Source organism: Pituophis catenifer, unplaced genomic scaffold (genome assembly GCF_029215685.1).
Source record: "Pituophis catenifer annectens isolate HBS135680 unplaced genomic scaffold, rPitCat1.0.hap2 SCAF_2, whole genome shotgun sequence".
In the NCBI taxonomy this organism is placed as follows: domain Eukaryota; kingdom Metazoa; phylum Chordata; class Lepidosauria; order Squamata; family Colubridae; genus Pituophis; species Pituophis catenifer.
The window spans coordinates 81,821,929-81,841,641 of record NW_027256882.1 but is presented as its reverse complement, the minus strand read 5'-3'; the positions used below and the strand labels follow the sequence as shown (position 1 = coordinate 81,841,641).

Genomic DNA, 19,713 nt, shown 5'->3' with positions numbered 1-19,713 from the left:
TGAAGCACTTCAAACTAAACAATAGCTTAGTGATTGATTATGGAATAATTGGCTATATTTACAACACATAAGACAACAAAACTATAGTTTACGTATACACAGAAGTAAACCATATTTTGGTAACAACTGTTTCACATTTTACTCCAAGCCAAGTAGCAGCTGTAATTTTGTCTGATAAATGACAAATAAATTGAAAGCAAACTCAAACAAAGCAGAGGTATTTAAAGCTAAAGATTAAATGATGGATTTGTACATCGTACAGTGGTTGAAATGATGGTAGGTAATGAAGGTTATAATGTCTTTGAGGATGAAAAATATTGTACATGAAGAAAAAAGAGGAAGAAAAAAAGCAAAAGAGATTTTGAAATAAAATAAAACACTGTTTGGGAAGTGGGTAATATTTACAATATTATTGTTGACTTCATAAGGAGCTTCCAGCAGAATTAATTAAATAATATGGGATGAAACTGAAGTGAGAGAATGCTGGAAGATTTGCTTGGGTATGATAATGAAGACTGAAATTTAAATGAATCCTATAACTAGTTTTTAAAAACTGATAAAAAAAGAAGTAATATGTTATGTAAAATACTAAAGAATAGAAATGCGTAGACGGTGTAGAATAGATGGTAAAAGCAGAGAGATATTAGAACATTGACTTGGCTTGCTTATGGACTGCCTATCTGATTTGTGTAATGTGTGTGTGACAGCTGCTTCAGTACCTGACAATAAAAGAATGCTATTATTGTTTGCCAAACAAAGGAAAAGGTGACAATAATGAATGCAGGGGGATTAATCTGTTAAGTGTGCTTGGCAAGGTGCTGGGCAATTCTGATAGAAAAAGTGTGAGATGACATTAGCAAAATTTAAGAAAGCTGTATGACTTTTTCTATAGAGATATTTTTTTTTTTGCTTTTCAGAATGTTTTTGAAAAATGTACAAATATCTGATCTATTGCATATTTCTTGATTCAAAGGAAGTGTAGAATAAAGAGAATTAAGCTTGAATTATGGAAAGTTTAATGCAAGTACGGTATTAAAGTATGGTTGCTAAATATGGTAAAGAGGATCTAATGGAGATATAATATACATATTGAATGATTATCAAATGGTTCAACAATAGGCAGGAAGTAAAACAGATGTCTAATGTCTGCTTGATTTTTTAAATTTATTTATGAATAAATATATTAGGAAATGTGTGTTGTTAGACATAATAAATATAGTAGGAAGTGTGAGTTGTGATGATTGGAGACATGAAAGTACTTATACTTTTGTATGCAGATGAGGTCACATTATGGGAGAGAACCAAATGATTCATGTGAATGTTAGATTCAGACACTGTGTCTGCATATATATCAACACTAATATATTAAAAACCAAATTACAGGTAGTACTCGACTTAGACCATAATTTACCCAACATTTCTATTGCTAAGCGAAATATTTGTTAATTGAATTTTGTCCCATTTTACAAATTTCTTGCCACAGTTGTTAAATGAATTACTGCAGTTGTTAAGTTAGTAACACAGATATTAAGTGAAACTGGCTTCCCCATTGACTTTGCTTGTCAGAAGGTGACAAATGACCCCAGGACACTGCAATTGTCATATGTCAATTGTTAAGTGTCCGAATTTTGATCACATGACCATGGAAATGCTCCAATGGTTGTACGTGTGAAAAAGGTCATAAGTCACTTTGTTCAGTGCTATTGTATCTTTGGTCCCTAAATGAACTGTTGTAAGTCGAGGACTACCTGTAATTGCATTTGACTAGAAAAAGTAAATAAAACAATTGCAAGTTTCTGTAAATAGCAAAACATGAAGAAAGATTAATTTATGTATCTTGAATTTCTGTTAAACTGGAAAAATGGGTGGAGAAATTATAACATGCAAATTTTGGAAGAAAAGATTTGACATCAACATGATGGAATATGTGGTCTATTGTAAAGCAAGAATGCTTGTTGGAAAAAAAAATGGCAATGTAAAAAAATGTTTTCTGCCCACTTTATTATACAGAAGTGAGAGATTGGTATGCCAAAAGAAATTTATATCAAATGTACATAATAAATGAAAAAGAAATACTATCAGAAATCAAAGAGTGTTAAATGAACATAAGGCAACAGGGACTAACCAGTTCAAAAGAAATTCACTAAGGTGATTTGGTGAGGATGAAAGAGGATCAAACTGGAAATAAAACATTGTGAAATAAAAATCAATGGTCTGAGAAGAGAAATCATGAAAGCAGTGATTGGATAGAGTTGATGAGATCCTCAAAAAAGAAAAGATAAAAGGGTTAAAAAAATAAAACACCATGCATGAAATAGTGTATGGACAGAGTGGAGAAAAGCATACTTTTTTTTTGGTCAGCTTCACCACGTTATCGCAGCCTGGTTTACCAAGAACAGCTTTTCGGCGGTTGGATCGGCTTCCCGGAATACCACCAATTAGCTGTTCCAGGCTGCGGGGATCACCAGAGCCCATCGCTGCCTCTGCGCATCACGTTTCTGGCCTTCACACACTCTGTTTTAGACCCATTCCAGGCTGCGGGGATTGCCACAGCACATTGTCGCCTCTGTGCATCGCATTTCCGACCTCCGCACGTCACGTTTTCGCCCTCCGCATGCCCTAGTTTTGGCCTCCGTGCGTCGTATATTTGGCCGGTTCTGGGGGGTGGGGATTGGCAGTGGCAGTGGTGGCAATCCCCACCCCCCAGAACCGGCCAAAAATGTGATGCATGGAAGCCAAAAACAGGGCATGCAGAGGCCGAAAAGGTGACATGCGGAGGTCGAAAATACGATGCACGGAGGCCGAAAATGCGACATGCGGAGGCAGAGATTGGCGGCAATGTGCTGTGGCAATCCCCACAGCCTGAAACGGGTCTAAAACAGGGTGTGTGGAGGCCGAAATCGCGACACGTGAAGGCTGAAAATTTATTATAAAAATAATATTTTGTTGCTACAGGTCCATTAACTGATCTGCCATTCTTTTTCTATTAGTTAAATAGTTGTGTTGATATTACTTGAACAGAACTACAATTGTTTACCTGACTTTAGATAATTACAATGCTTTCAGTATTTTAAATAAACTGTCAATATAGTTACAATTATTACAACATAACAGTTTATCGGACATTAATTTTTCTATCTGACTTAAGTATATCAGCTCAACCAATGAATTGCTAAAGTTCATATCAAGAACAAAACAAAACAGTATTTTTCATATATAAAACATGCCTTTTAAGCTATAATTTCTGGGTAGAATGAAATGAAAAAATCTATATTTATCAGAAGCATGAAAATAGTATCTGTACTATTCTGTAAAAATAACCATTATTCCAGTGTTAAATGAAAACAGCCATCTATCACTTCCTGGTTAAATTACATTTTTCCTTTTGGAGTAGATAATTCTAATTTCCAAAAATATAAGAATCCTTCATTATACTGTTGATCTGAAAAAAAGTTCTGTGCAACTTGAAAGCTTGTTCATATGCCAGCCAAGTCTGTTTCTTTGGAAGTTATCAATATGCTAAAAACAAACAAACAAACAAAAAAACAATGGAGTTCTCTTCTGACAATGCCATAATTTTTCAACATTTATTTTAACAAGCAGACAATTAAGATAGTGAGGGGTCCTTGGTGCTCTCTGAGCTTGCTTGTTTTCTTGCAGACCTTTCATTACTCAAACTAGGTAACATCACTAGTTTTGGTAATGAAACGTCTGAAGAAACCAAGCGAGCTCAAAGAGCACCAAGGAGCCCTTATTTCAACCCCGAGCTACAAATATTCGCCTTTATTAAGACAGTCTCAACACATTTTCACTGGCTATGTAAAATGAAAAATATACAACTCCTTAAGTGTAGAAATAAATGAATTTTGGACATTTCAAAATATTGGTTATTAGATGAATAACTAAACTATAAATTCCAGTATATTGTTAAGCTTTTCAACATCTTTAAATAAACGAAATATCAAATATTAAAGGACAGCTGATTTTTCACTTGATGGTACATATCTTTCTTTTTAGCTGTTATAATTTGCAAATCCCTGTCCCTTTGTGCAGTAACTGTGGCTGGGTTCACACAATATGCTAAATTCAAATTAACACCTGTTGTGGCCACATATATTATATATATATATATTATGTGACCACAACAGGTGTTAATTTATATGTATAAAAACCATATTATGGTTTACCATGTTAAATCAACAGATTACCATATCCCAGCACACTGTACGAATCCAGCTTCAGAAACAGTACCTGTATTTCAGGTTGTTTTTATTAGGAAGCCATGCTTTTAAAGAAACTTATAATTTGTATTTTAGAAGAAAGTTTGATGGTGGGGAAAAACAGGCAACAAGGTTGCTTATGCCTCAATGCAGAGAAGTGGATGGGTTAGAGAGGATTCAGTCCAAAGAAGTGATTAGTTTTGACAAGTGCAGCGGGGCTCTGTTCTGGACTAAGGGCGAAAACTTCAAATCATTTCTGCAGCCGAGGCTTTAGGATAGATACCTCTCCTGTTAACTGCTTTTGAAATGTTGGGGTATATATATATATATGTATTTTTTTCTCTCTCCTAAACGTGCTGACGAGGGAAAAAGAAAACCCGGAAAACAGATAAAATCACCCACAAATTCCTGGGAAGAATCCACCCGAAAGAGGGGGAAGGGGACCGGGGGGACGTGTGTGAACTCGGGGAGAGAAAAGAGGGTTAGTAGGTCAGAGGCAGCCCGGGGGCTGGTGGGGAGGGCCGGTCTCTTTCCCCTCGGGAGAGACGGGAAGGCCGGTCAGAAGCGGGCAGCAGACCCGAAGAGGAACCAGAAGGGAGGCGAGCAGCCCAGAGTCCTCGGCAGCAGAGGCGCAGAGACCGGGGGCTTCGGCAAAAGAATCTCGCCCAGCAGCTCCGGAGCCACACAAAGGGGACGCGTCGCGGCCTCCTGTCTTCCCTTCCCGCGAGCGCCGCTTGTTTTCCGAAGCCGAGCCAAGCCCGGCCCCTCACCCTGAACTTACCCAGCCAGCCCCGCTGCTGCTGCTGCTAATCCTCCGCCTCCTGCAGCCGCGGCCGCGCTCAGTCCCCGTCGCCGCCACTGCCCCCCGCGCCGTCGGCGTTGCCGCCACTGTTGCCGCTCACTTCGCTCGCTCGCTCGCTCGCTCCCAAGCGAATCCCGCCGCTGTCGCAAAGCCTCAAGCCTCTCAGCCGCCAAGCGAGACTCGCGGAGCGACAGCCAGGCCGCGGCGCTTTACGGCAGCCTTTCGGCGAGGTTCTTCTTTCTTCCACGTGGATCGCTCAGAAGGAGAGGAGAGAGTCGCGTCCGGCCGCCATGAAGCGACCGAGTGAGTAGCGCAGCGGCTATTGGGGGAGGGGCACGGGGACGGGGACACAAACAGGGATGGGCCGGTAATGGAAGTCGGCCGGTCGGTTAATAATTCGCGCCCGGAGAGACGCAGGGGAAGGAGCTCCGTACAGGGTGTCTCTCCTGGGCCTTTGCTTCGCAAAGCGATCCGGATCGGGTGAGCCGCTTGTCCTCCACAAGTAATGAAGTGTAGAGTCGTGTACTGGACAGGCTCCTGCGATCTAAGGCCCACCTGATCCATCCTGATGTTCTCCAGATGCGTTGGAGCACACGAGGGCAGGAGAGTGGAGAAGAGTCTGTGGGTAACCTGGCTTGGCTGTCTATGGAGGCTTTCACTCATCCAGCTCGTGGTTTGTCCCAAAGGTGCTGCTGTTCAAAAGGCAACTGGATTTTCTTGGGTGGGTTTTTTTTCCCCCACCCCTTGAAAACGTTTCTCTTCTTCAAGTTTCAGAATTGGATGAGAAGCGAAAGGTTTTCAAGAGGGGGAAAAAAAAAACCCCAAGAAAGTCCAGTTGCCTTTTGAACAAGCAGCTCCTTTGGGACAAACCATGAGCTGGATGAGTGAAAACCTCCATGGACAGCAAGGTATGTTACCGACATTCTTCTCCAATCTCCAGCCCTCATGGGAAGAAACTTCTTCAGCTTCAGAATTGGGTGAGAAGAGAAACGTTTTCAAAGGGGGGGGGAGGAAGTCCAGTTGCCTTTTGAACAGGACCTTTGGGATAACATGGCTTGCCTGCACCCCCCCCCCCCAAGCTGATGCAAAATTAAGTAGCAAGAAGCAAAGGAAAATTCTAAGCAGAGTCTAGAAATGCTGCCCATTTGCACTTTTCTTGATTTTATAAGGATTTTGTTGTTCTGCGTGGCTTCTGATATAACCTTGTGCTCTTAAACAGAGATGGGTTAATTAAATTTCTACTTGTACTGGTGAGTTCTGGGTGTTTAAAAAAATGTTCAATGAATGGGAAAGCTTACAATCTTAAAACCTATACAATGAAGGGGGAAAATCATTGGGAAAAACCAAGGATATTGAATACTATGTCAGCCAACTATTTATCTGTTGTTATTTTAATGACCCCAGACAATAAGCAATTGGGACTAATCCAAAATACTCAATGAGACTTAAATTTTAAGGACTGTGGAGCTAGAAAAGATTACATTCTTTATCATATTCTGTGTTCCTGTAAAGGCAGGATAAATTTGTAATATTACCTAAGAACTCTGGGTCTATTCAGACATTTTCTTTCCTATTTATTAAACTATGTTTCTAGGTTCATAGTTGTGGAAAAATAGTGTGGCACACATTTCATTTGTCCGATATATGGTGATAGAATGTAACTTTTTACATTTTTGTCTTTCAGAGTTAAAGAAAGCTAGTAAGCGCATGACCTGCCACAAACGGTATAAAATACAGAAAAAGGTAAATGTGTATTTTGAATTAATTCCTGCTTAAAACAAGTATGGTTTTTGTTGTTCCCATTATGTATCCCTGTTGTCTGTCCTGGCTTACAATCGGAGAACAGCTGTTCACTACAGGGAAGAAAGGTTATTTGAATCCTTTTATGAGCAGTATGGAAAGAACATAAAGTTCATGTTATAATTAGCTCTTCAGTGGTATAATTCTTGCTTCAAAAATGTTTGGTTCAACATTCTTTCATTTCCATTCTTCTCCTTGAATTCCTCCTGTCTTCAGTTTAATGACCCTCTTTGTCATCATCAGTTGATCAGTTATCTTTAGAAAGAAGTAGAAAAGTGACATGCTTTCCTTACAACCTATTTTTGTTATAATGTTAAATAACATTGCAGAATTGTTTTAAAACAGAAGTTCCATTATTTTTGGTTCATAACACTCACAATAGTCAACAAATGTTAAGTATCTCTGTTTCCCTCAAAAATTTAAAATATCCCGCAATGCCTCGGTGAGTTTGTTGGGATACCTTGGTGCACAGTTTGGAACCGTACGGTTTTAAACTAACGTTTTTAGAATTTATGATTAAGAATAAGCTATTATTATAGTTTATGTCGTACTTTTGATAATAGAAAGAAGGACTGTACAAGTAAAAAAGTTTCAAAGCTCCAAAAATCAGAATAAAATTAGTATTTTTACAAGCTAAGAATATGTAGCAGAGAAAGTGCTGAAGTCTTTATATGAAGAGGAAAGAGGGATGAAAAAAATCCATAGTAGTAAAAGATGGCCACTGTTTTTTATAGGTACGAGAACACAATAAAAAACTTCGAAAAGAATCAAAGAAACATAAACACAGGAAACCAAAGAAAGATCCTGGAGTTCCCAATACTGCCCCATTTAAAGAAGAGATTCTTCGGGAAGCTGAACATAGGAAGCAACAGGTAAAACAGCTCAAACTTTGGTGTGTAACTATATAAAATTAGACAATCAACCATTTTTTATTAAAAGCAGAATTGATATTTTCTGAGCACCTATCAGGAGTTTTAAAACCATTATTCCATGTTTGCTGGAATTACAGAAAAAATTAATATGTAGTTTTATATATTTATATCTGCTAAAATTATTAAAACATATCTATGCCACATGTCATGCAGTGCATAATGTATAAAGTCCTGTACAGTGAAATGTAACCAGATAAACATTAGAAGAATGGCCATAATTAGTTTTAAAGCAAGGTGAGGAGGGTTCTAATTGTCATAGTGTATAAGAACATATTTATATTTTGTGCTAATAGCGTGAAGAATTGAAACAGAAGCAAAAACTTGCTCGTCAGAAGGAACTAGAAAAGAAACGCAACCAACAAGCAAATAAAAAGGATGCTGGTGATAAGGTATGAATTTTTAGGAAAGCACTACATTCTGATTGTGCTGATCAGTGGAGAGGAATATGTCATTAGCTTGAAAAATCACATTTATTTCTTTCAGAATAATTGTACTCTGAGCCTCTGCATCTGTACCTACCTTTCTAGTCATGGGGTGGGCGATCCAGCCTATGGCTGCTCTAGAGTGAAGTACAACAGGCCCATCCATCTTCCCCATGTTGTTTAGTATCTATTTGAAAGTGCTTTGGGAGATCATTATTCAGTTTGGAGTACAGAATTATCAATGCACTGATTCTATTCAAGTCTTGAACCAGTATCTACAGGCTATAGGGACTAAGTGAGGAAAACCAAGCTCAGTAAATCTAGCAAAATGGGGATGCCGGTTGTGTTAAGCATCTTGAGTGTCTGGAAATATTGTATCCCATGGTTGTGTTATTCCTCCTGAAGGAGCACATCTAACATTTGAGAATGCCCCTTGATTTTTTGGTCAGAGGCTTTTGTTCAGCTTCAATGATGCAAAAGTGACCCCCTGTTCTGAACCAGGACGCCTTATTGACTCATAGCTTGATCACCACATGATAGGATTCCCACAATACACTCGATGTGGTGCTGCCTTTACAGACAATGTGCTATAACTGGTGCAGAATATAGTAACTAGACAGCTTATACTGAAGACCCATAATTGCAGAGTGGCCCCTCTTCTGCACTTGCTGCTCTGATTGCCAATAGATTTTGGAACCTAATGCAAAATACTGGTTATTGCAAATAAAACTTTATTCAATGTTTACTGGGTTATGTCAGGGATTTTCTTACTGTGATGTTCTTTGAATATCTAGGTGGGATCCACTTAAGGTTCTACCCCTATGGAAAGTAATGGGGAAAGGAATAGGCCAAAAGGCAGGTCATCTCTAATAACCCTCTATGTAGTCAAACACACTGCTCCACAGGGATGCTGGGTCCCTTCCCTTTGCTGTTTCAGGAGGCAATGAAAACCATTCTATTTCAGCAGACTTTTGGCCCCTAATGAGGAATTGTGGGTAATCACTTAGTTTTACATTTTAGGCTGTTTCTTCAATGAATTTAAAAGTATTTTAGTTGAACTGGTAGTATATCCTGTTTTGCACGCTGCCAAGTATCTAGATTAGGAGGGTATATAAATGCTGTAAATTAAAGAAGGAACTTTTATTATTGCTCCCCGCTATTACAAGTGATATTGGTTTCCTAATTTCTAAATTTTTTTCCGTTTTTTTTATTTATTCATAGAAATCAACTACAAAGCAAAAAACGAAATCTAACCAGCAGGTCCAAAAGAATTCAAAGAAATCATTTTGTGAGGAGTTAAAAACGGTGAGAAAGTTTTTCAGATAAAAGAAATGCTATATATTTCTTTTATTTTTAAAAGAGCTATTAGTTTGACAACTCACAATAGTTTAAGAATTACTTTGTTCTCTACATAAATCAGTTCTGCTCTTTGAGAAAAAAACATTTAATGAAGTTCTTCAGTATCCTAAGTCTTAACGTTAGGTCTATGGAACTTGTTTCTTTTCTTATCATATCTAGAAGTTTTAGTTGCTTTATAAATTTGTGAAATCATAAATTATATTTCTTATCTGACAATAGTAATTTGAACTATTATTACATCCAGTATGATCTCTTGCCGGTGATTGGCAAAATATCATCCTCTGATTCATTTTCGTGTCCTCCTTCCTCCTATCCTAGAGCAGATGGAGGGTTTAGGGAAGGAGAGCACAAGGGGAATTTCCCAACCTGAGCAGAATACCATTTTTTCCCTACATACTGCTTTTCAGCATATTCAAAGACAAAAGAAGTACAGTGATGAAAATATTCTAGATCTATTCCAAGCTATTTTCTTTCTGTTTTATTAAGTTTTGAACATGTGCATATTTTATTTGTATTTATAGCCTACTTTTTTATAAAGCTATTTGCAGTTACCTTTAGCTGTATATTTAAATGTTCCCAACCATTTTTAGCATGATTTCTACTAAGAAATCCATGAGTTTGATATGGTTCTGAAAATAATCCTCAGAAAATGTTGTATTCAATTATTTGGAGAACCTTTTTTTTAAGTCCACTTGAATTACTCTTAAATTAGCTCGATACCAAAATAGTACTGGGAATGTCAGGACTCAGAAGTTTCAAATGTAAATTAGTCTTATGATCTCAAATGCCATATTGTTCTTTATTACTCTTTAGGTAATTGAGGCTTCAGATGTCATACTTGAAATCTTGGATGCTAGAGATCCTCTAGGCTGTAGATGTCCACAGGTTGAACAACTTATTGCTCAGTCTGAGGGAAGAAAAAAAATACTTTTGGTTTTAAATAAAATTGGTAAGTAAAACGAGTAATGTTTTTTTTTTATATACACGTTTCAGCTCTATTCATAGGCCAATTAAGTCCAATGATTTGAAGATCTCGTGTGAAATTTAGAAATGGAGATAGGAGACTTGTCCATTTTTTTAAAATGCTAGTAGAGGCTGGCTTGTATTTAAGCTTTAGAGTTTGACTGCATTGTTGATTACATTATCATTTTAATAATTCTTCAGTAGGATGTGAGCTATGAGGAGGCTATAAAACGTGCTGACCTGCATCTGGAGACTGTCAGATCCAACTCTGAGCTCACTTTTCCTGCTAAGGAGGAATAGCTGATTCTAGTCATTCTTATCCTGTATGTTTAGAAACACCTAGATAGCACCCACACAGTGTTTAGATCTTGTGAAAATCTTCACAAGCATTTTGCTTTCTAAGCTGCTGGCGGGCACACAGGGCGTTATTCCCATTTAATGCAGCCCTCTGTTGAAAGAAACTGAAATAAAGCTGACTGTGGAAAGGCTTTTATTGAAGTATTGATTAAACTATGCTTCATTCTGTTCTGCTGAATTTAAACCTCAAAATTGTATTGATGTCCTGGATGTTTATCTCAAGCTCAGAATATATCTGGTTCGCTGAAGAGTTTAGAATTGCCTCTGGAATTACCCATATATAGAGCTGTGAATATCCTCTGGAGCATGGTACCTTTCCTTAGCTACTAAATTTGCAATGTTGCGCATAACAAAGAATATCTTCTATGTTAATCAAGCAGTCATGTGTGAAATAGCAACTATTTTGGCTGCTGGGAGTTATTTTTGTGTATCTTCATATTTTACAATCTGTTGATTGTCCAATAAAATTACTTATTTAATAGGCTTTATTGGTTTCTGTAGTTCTCAAGATCTATGACCTAGATCTAGAATAGTTAACCATTTTTAATAGGTTCATGCTAGGCAGCTTCATGAAGTAAATAATGTTCCTCATAATACTTTTGAGAAACATGGCTAAGTCTAAATCCAATTAAATAGAATCTTATCATTGCACCAGTCAGTTTCATTTGAACAGTTTTTTAGGGATTATGGGTAATAGGACTTTCAGTGTAAAAGAAACAGAAAGAATGGGATCCACAAATCTTAGACATTTATTTCTATTTTAAAATTGCATCAGAATAGGACATGGAATACTTACTGCAATTAATTAATTAATTTCTTACTGCAAGTAGGCAGAAGTGCTCTTTATATGATATACATCTAATAATACCGTACTCCAAGACTTTAGAGAACAATAGATTACAGACAACTGCAAATAGTTTTCAGTATTTAGTGAGTAGCTTACAAATGTTTATGCCATAATGATCATAACTCAGTGGCTTTCTAGATGTAACCCTGAAAAGGCATGAGGAATTTGGTAGTCTCTTCTGCCTAACAGATTTTATTAAAAAGCAGGGAGTTTTGTGAGCTGCAACATACTTCATCCGATACCTTTTAGTAAAATTTGTTAGTTAGGAAATGGGCTGCCATGTTCCTTCTGATTTTTTTTCTCCATATGCTAACACAGTTTTCCTCTTACTCAATTTTTGAATAGCATGGATTGTCACCCAACAGCATATTTTTACACCAAGCTTCTGCATGTTTTTTCTCCTAGATCTGATACCAAAAGAAAACTTAGAAAATTGGTTAAATTATTTAAATAAAGATCTTCCAACTATTGCTTTTAAATCTGCAATGCAGATAAAAGACAGAACTGTGGTAAGAACATATTTTCCTGTCTTCTGTAATACTACCCAATCTGTTTTTATAATAGTATATGCAAACTATTGATAAAAGACTAAAGATAATACGAAATGTTTTCCTCCTGTTTAATAAATGATTAAATTAGTATTCCTGAAGATATAGCGATCATACATTCTGTAGAGGTAAGCATGCATAGATTGTATTACGACTATCATATATTCTTCTAGAAAATTCTTAAACAGGCCATTTATACTACTGAGTCCAACCCACTTTTCATGCAGGAAACAGTATTTCCATCCGAAAGAGGAGTCATTGGAAAATTGATTATACTATGATACTACCATTATTGTTAGATAGAAAAAAAAGTTTATTTTCATTTGAAATAAGCAGTGGTGCTAATATTACCAGACAGTAGTTGTGCTTCCTCAGTTGTGTTGATTGTTTCTTTCTTAATAACTAAAATTCTTTGACTAGAAAACTTTGTTGGGATCATCTAGTGCTAAAAAGCATTCGTGTTTTCCTTCTGTAAATAAATGATGAGGGCAGTGAAAGATTATGAAATCTAAAATGGTATACCAGAGCTATGGAAAAAATAAACCTAGAGGCTTGAACATAGTTAGGGACAAGAGAGATTGGGTATCATATAAAATAGTTCTGGGGTCTTTATGACTGTATTTATTTAAAATGCATTATCTAGGATTTTGTGTCTTTCCATTTTATTCACATTAACTCTGAATAAAGTTAATGTGTAAAATTTCAGAAATATTCTATGAAGATTCTTAACTTTTCCTATTGAAGGAATTGTGGCAAGTACCCACTACAGATGGAGTGTTGTTCTGCTTTTTGTTTAGATACAAATCCATAAATTACTGATTTCATGGATTTATAATTGCTTTGTTTAGTTAAAAATCCATAAATTAATTACTCTTTTAGAGATTTTATGGATTGATTATAATTGATTCTTTGACTTATATTCTTTTAGTAAAAAGCTGCTTTTAACTTATCATGCTCTTTGCCATATGGCTGTTTCTTGTAGTCTATTCTGGTAGAAATATATTTCTCTGTGAAATAGATATCCTGCTGATCTTACTTTAAATTTACAGCAAGAGAAAAGAAATACAAAGAAGAATAGTGCGTACCTAGAATTATCAAGAGCAAACAAATGCTTTGGAAGTGAATGTCTCCTGAAACTTCTACAAGAATATAGTATGACTAAAGATGAAGTTATACAGGTTGGGGTGATAGGTAAGTTTGCCTTGTCCGTATGGAGTTCTGTGAATTATAGTACATACTTGTATATAGTAAGGACTGCTATGGAAATTCGTGCTTGAAAATATACATAAAATATTGTAATTGGTCACATTATACATTTCTTATGCTGAGGATGCCTGCTTATTTATAACACTGGAGTGAGAAATGAGGATATATGCTTTTGTCTTAGTCTCATGGTGAAGACTTCAGATCCAACTCTGATCTTGCTCTATAGGCACTTTAAAAATGGAAAACCCAATTGGCCCCAGTTATTCTAACCAATATTTTCAAAGAATGCAACATTGTCCAAAATCAGAAGACGAAAATGTACTGCATTTTATTCTTCCACTCAGATCTTCTTATATTTGAAACCTAAATGTAATAGCCAAATGAGAGGAAGAGGAAATTGAAATAGGAATCCAACCTTTTCTGAATCATTTTTTTTTCTGAAATATCTGATTATTTAAAGTGGCATTCCTAGAATATAAAGTAATTTGAAGGTGCTGTATTTACGTTCATAGAATCTAAAGATTCTAAAAATAGAATCTTACCCATCTAAATCTGATATTCAAAATAATTCACTTCATGTTATGTCTTACAAAGATTTTTTGTTTTATGACTGGCTTTAGGTTTTCCAAACGTGGGGAAAAGCAGCATAATCAATAGTCTGAAAGAGGTACGCGCCTGCAACGTGGGACCAGAGAGAGGCCTAACAAAGTTAGTGTTGTAACAGAGCACACATATGCATGGGTTGGTCTTTCTGGGTCCCTCAAGCAACAGTCCCTCAGTCCTTCTCCCATAATCCTTGGGAGTCTGCCCAGGGTCTGCCACCACCCATTTTTTACAGAGAAAAATTCTTTCTGCATCTTTGTCAGGAGGAAAAGCGTGGGAAAAACTTGTTTTTCTTAACTTATCTGTAGTTTATTGAGTGACCAGAATATGCAGCAGTTACACATAGAATTACTTAGATCATGTTAAAAAAAATTATATATAAAAAAAACCAATTTAAAGTTAGCCTAGATAGCTATTTCCTTCCATAGCTTCTTTCGAAGTTTTTCTCCAATCCTTCTGTGGATGACTACATTCCATTATTCTGCCATCTGTTTCCTCATTATTCTGGATTGTGCGTGCACCTGATTCATCCCAACCATTATGTCTGTTCTGTTAAGGTCCGTACAAGCAGTGCACATTGACAAACGTATCAAGATGTTGGATAGTCCCTGTATACTTGCAGCACCTTCATGCTCTGCTCTCGCTCTAGCACTGAGAAGTATCACATATGCTGAAAACCTACTTGATTCAGTAGATGCTGTTCTGAAGCACTGCAGGAAACAGCAGGTAAAGATACTGTACAGTTTCACCATTTGATTGTAGCCGTTTTAACGAACTTTTGATTAAACCTTATTTTCTATAATTCAGTGTAGGATTTGAGCAGTGTAGCTAGATGACACTGTATTCATTAATTTGGCATATCAGTGAAATGAAATTGTGTTGACTGTATCTACAATAGAAGGGAATACTTACGTTCTATTTATACAATAGAGAATATAATTGTGCCCAGTGTGCCACCATTTAGGCAAGTGAGAAATGAGGATACTTGCTATGTCATACTGTTACGGTGATGACATCAGATCCAACTCTGATCTTGCTGTACCCTTAAATGGTGCTTTTTGATCAGCTTTATTTTTTTCCACTTCAGAAAAGTAGTGACTTACATAAATGAATTGGAGGAGAAGCAGGCAACTGGATGTGGCCGGCTGGAAATTATGTAGGAATTTCTTCATACAAGAAAAAAATTCTGAGAATATAATACTTGTGGGGCTTTTCTTTTATTCTAGATCATGTTACACTATAATATCTCAGACTACAGGCATTCTCTGGAATTTTTAACTTTGCTCGCTCAAAAGAGAGGAATGTTGAAAAAAGGTGGTCTTCCTGATACAGAAGGTGCGGCTAAATTACTGCTTTCTGACTGGACAGGGTAAATATGTGGTCATTTAATTACAATAAAACAAGCTCTTCTGTTATAGTAGTGAGATTATTTTTTTTATAAGACCTGTGCTTGGAAGACCAAACAGTAAATTTATCATGAGTCTATTTCAATTCTAAGATTGTTGTTACTTCTAGTACCATACAACTTGCTATAACTAAAATTTCAGAGGTAGGGAAGAACCTCCTTCGTATATTTACTAGGGATTGAGTCGGAGATTTTCCCATGCAAAATGTGTATTATTGAATCTTAAATAAACAAGACTATTTACAGTTTTAAGTGTATTTTCCATGCTATGACATAAAACTGTCATATTATGATAAACTTTGTCTGAAACATTGCTTTTTGCAAAGCATGAAGGCCATGGCAGAGTGGAGGGCAGCCAAAAGAGCAGAGATGGGAGGGAGAAGTAGGCAGGTAGAGGGAGTGGACGGGTGCCAAGAGCCCATTTTTTTGAGCATGTGACTGAAAGGGCACTGTAAAAACCTAACTTCAGTGACTTGACATAAGTTCAAGTTCAGCACTATTGTAATTTTGAATGGTTGCTGAACAGATGGTTATTAACAAGGACTACCTATATACCGATTGCAATTAATCTGAGTCAGTGCACGGTGAATATCAAAGAATGAGAACACTAAGGGAAGACACCAAGATGGTAATAAATCTTGAGAGGTTTATTAGGAAATTGTTCCTGAATGTACAGCATCAGAAGGTTACAACCCCAAACATCCATGTGAACCCAAATGGTAGGATTCCAGAACTCTACTCACGAGGAAGTTGGTTAAAAGAGCAAATCTTAAAGCCATTTTCCCCCACTGTTCTGCCTTTTGGAATGTTTATTTCTGTGATGAGATAATTAAGCAAAAGGAAATTAATATATGTATTTACATTCATTGGAGCACAAGGGATTTATAAAAAAGTAAAAGGTATACACACTGGGGAAATAGGCATGGACAGATGCCATGCCTAATGCAGCTCAGCGGAAATACACATGGAAAGAAATCCTAGTGCAGCTCAGGGTGGCAAACAAGCTTTCGGTGTGAAATTGATTAGGATTTTGCCAATATCAGGCAGCAACTGCCAGCAGAGGTTTCGAATCAACTAATTAAGGTCACTTGTTAACTTCAAGCTTAGCACTCTTTAGGAAAGTGCTGTGCCGCAGGAAAAAAGCAGCTGAGGAAAAGATAGCTTGTTTAAGCAACCTCTCTGCCCTGCACTGGAGAACTGGGACAGGCATTGGATAAGATATAATGCTATAATGCTGAACCATGTGACCGTAATGGTCACAAGTACACATGTTGTCTGCTTAGTTACTGTTTCATCACTGTCATAATTGCAAAGGGTCACTGTCTGAGTCAGTTGGTGAACAAGGACTACCTTATATGTATGTATATGCAGAAAGAAGTTTTAAGAGTTTATTCAGCTTTTTCATCTTAAGAGATTTTTATATTTCTGTTCAAGGGTGAAAATCTCTCCTAAACGTCCTTTTTTTCAGTGCCAAAGTTCGTTACTATTCTCGACCTCCTGAACCATGGACTCTGTCTCCACATCTTTCCAGGGAAGGAGTAGCAACAATACAGGAGGGTTTTAATTTTGAGGAATTGGAAGAAGATAACAAAACTACTGTAAATGGTGAGATTTTTCTTAACCTAACCATCTCTCATCTTATATACATATAAGAGCAAAATCCATAATGACCTAGTATAAATTACTGAATGGTTTACATATTACAGAATACTTTTTCCAGAGGCTATGTTTGAATTCCATGAAAAAAATATTGGTAATGTTGGATATGTTTCACATTTCAGGGAAAACAAAGTTTAATCCCTACAAAGACACCAGCATATCCCTCAATTTAACCGCCAAATTACAATTAGTTTATACAGGAATGTTAACTCTTTTCTCCATCTGTTGCTTTCTCCTACATAAAATTATTTATATATGCTAGGAATAATTAAACATTTAAGTTTACTTCAGTGCTCTTGCTTGAAATAGCTTATCCCGACTCTGGTTGAGCTTTATTTAATAATGCAAATTTATAGTGCTAATTGTCTCATGAACATTATAATTCATCAGGAGTTATAAATAATTTTTATTTGTGGTACTTGGAGGTGGGGGAGGGGAAGGTATAACTTTTCCTTGTTTCGATTATTCAAGTCTCCTGTATGCAGCTGGCAATTGGTGAAATACCTGTTGTGGAAGGATGTTTCTAATTGCCTTTTCTGGTTTCTCTTCATATTACCTATTCGTCTAGAAGTACATACTTGGCTTTATGTTTGATTTAAGATCTGATTATAATATTAGTGCAATGTTAAATCTGACAAAATTGTAAGAAATTCTGGAATTGTAATGGAGTTGGGTGGCTTTAGAGATGTGATAAATAAATATTAAGAATATTCATAGCAAGAAAGACATATAGTCATAAGTAGCTTTGGGAAGGTTTATAACTGAACAGTTGCTAAGTAATAGACCATAAACCAAGGATTCCATGCAGCTAATGTTCCTCCGTTTATTTTTTTTCCCATCAGTAAAAAAAATAGCAAATAGTCTTGCTAATTAGCAGTCTTGCTAATAATCATAATCTGATTCTGTTGCAACAGAATTCATTTCTGTGGCAGTTTAACTTTTGGCAAAATGCCCTAGAAAGTTGTGTTTGTTCAGTCAGTCTCTTAAGAGAGTATTTCTTTTTTAGCTAACAAATACCCTAACCAGGCAAGCACTATTATCTTCCAATCTCCTGGCTTCACGGATGGCATTATGGAAGATAATGAACAGCCAGAGGAAGCCCTGGAATCAGAAAAGGCGGAAGAAAATGATGAAGAATTAACTGAAGAAGAAATTGAGGATGATGAAAGTGACCTTGATGATGTGGAAGAGGTAACAGTTAAATTTTAAGATGTTTAGGACGATGTCCAGTGAGATCTTTCCTTGGCTGAATTGTTTCTCCTGTGAATGAACTGGGAGGAATACATTTTGAACTGTGTGCAAGGAAGGAGAAAGAAGTCATGTTATACAGGCAAAACCCTGTTCAAGTGATATGGGACTTCATTTGTAATATTAAGCAATTTCAAAATACAGTTTGTGGATTCATCACTCAGATTATGAAGGATGGATGTTTAGATATTTGAAACCCTGTTAATACAGAATAGATTTTAATTCCTATCTTTAAAATGGAGAACAACCACTAACTTAGAGTATATAGGAAGGTATATGCACTGCATCTGGTTTTCCTATATCAGTATCATGTTGATACAGCAATTATTATTCTTGTTTTAGGAAAGTGACAAATTAATGAGTAGTCAAACACCCTCTGAAGAATTGAAAGCAAAGAATGCAAACTTGGACATGTTACCTACAGGTATATATTAAACCTACAAATTTCACACGAGTAAATATTTAAATAGAAAAAGCCCAAAATATTCTGAACTTGTGTTTTTTTTTTCTTTAGATGATAAACAACTCAAAACCAGTGACCTGGATGATGCCTATGACTTCAATACCGATTACATGTGAAGAAAATATTACAAAATTCAAGTATTTTTCACGATCTGGAATGCATTCCTAATCTGTTTTGCAGTTACTGAACACCAGACTCTTGTAAATATTTTGGAAATAGCAGCTGATAAGGAAAGATGCTTTCTGATGTAGTAAATTTTGTTCAGTAAATGCTTTGATCATATGAACTATAAGCAGAAGTAAAACCAGTGTTTTACAAAAGCAGAATGAAGCAACAATTCAGACTGTAGCCTGTGTAGGGCTTGTGTTGAATAAGTATGGATAACAAAGAACTTTCTACTTTCCAAATTGGAAAAACCTGAGCTGCATTGCGGAAAATCCTATGGTGGAATGAAAAATATTTTTCTTGGGTTTTTTTTCTTCTTCTTCCTACAATAGTAAGCTTAGCACTAAAATGAAAGTTGAAGCCAATAAAGGGTAAAGGAACAGGTAAAAATTGCTTCTTTCCTGAATTATGCATTTTTCATAATTCTGTAGCCTCAGTTCCATCTTAATAAGGCATAATTATGTTGTATACAGGAATACATAATGCAGGTTCCTGAGGAACCTAATATGTGTAATTAGAAAATATAACCAAAAGTGCACATATATTTGTGACGTCTTCCTGCTCAATATGTAAGTAGTGCAGCCATATAGAATATGCACTCTTACATGAAATCCAGTTTTTTTTTTTAAATGATATAATTTTATATCTTTATCTAATTTCTCTTTGGATGTATATACAGAGGAAAGAATATAACCTGTAATGCAGTACAGCCAA

At 36.4% G+C, this 19,713-nt stretch overlaps 2 protein-coding genes and 2 non-coding genes across 4 annotated transcripts in view; 3 read left to right on the top strand and 1 right to left on the bottom strand.

The window, feature by feature from the left end:
- Positions 1-5,069, bottom strand: part of PBRM1 (polybromo 1) — a 57,873-nt gene extending 52,804 nt beyond the window's left edge. The window contains exon 1 of the mRNA XM_070937040.1: positions 5,002-5,069. The gene's annotated coding sequence lies outside the window, so the exon portion shown is untranslated. The remainder of the gene's footprint in view (positions 1-5,001) is intronic.
- Positions 5,070-5,257: 188 nt separating this feature from the next.
- Positions 5,258-19,374, top strand: GNL3 (G protein nucleolar 3). The gene is made up of 15 exons (XM_070933695.1): positions 5,258-5,325; positions 6,707-6,765; positions 7,557-7,694; positions 8,048-8,143; positions 9,398-9,481; positions 10,349-10,484; positions 12,108-12,211; positions 13,300-13,441; positions 14,077-14,164; positions 14,617-14,785; positions 15,286-15,428; positions 16,933-17,069; positions 18,130-18,314; positions 18,714-18,795; positions 18,886-19,374. The coding sequence occupies exons 1-15, from the start codon at positions 5,313-5,315 to the stop codon at positions 18,948-18,950; spliced, it is 1,641 nt and encodes a 546-aa protein (XP_070789796.1). The 5' UTR covers positions 5,258-5,312; the 3' UTR covers positions 18,951-19,374.
- LOC139313497 (small nucleolar RNA SNORD19) lies at positions 10,708-10,783 on the top strand. The gene has a single exon (XR_011600106.1). It is a non-coding gene; the product is annotated as a small nucleolar RNA SNORD19 (small nucleolar RNA).
- LOC139313499 (small nucleolar RNA SNORD19) lies at positions 15,030-15,103 on the top strand. The gene has a single exon (XR_011600107.1). It is a non-coding gene; the product is annotated as a small nucleolar RNA SNORD19 (small nucleolar RNA).
- Positions 19,375-19,713: the final 339 nt, after the last annotated feature.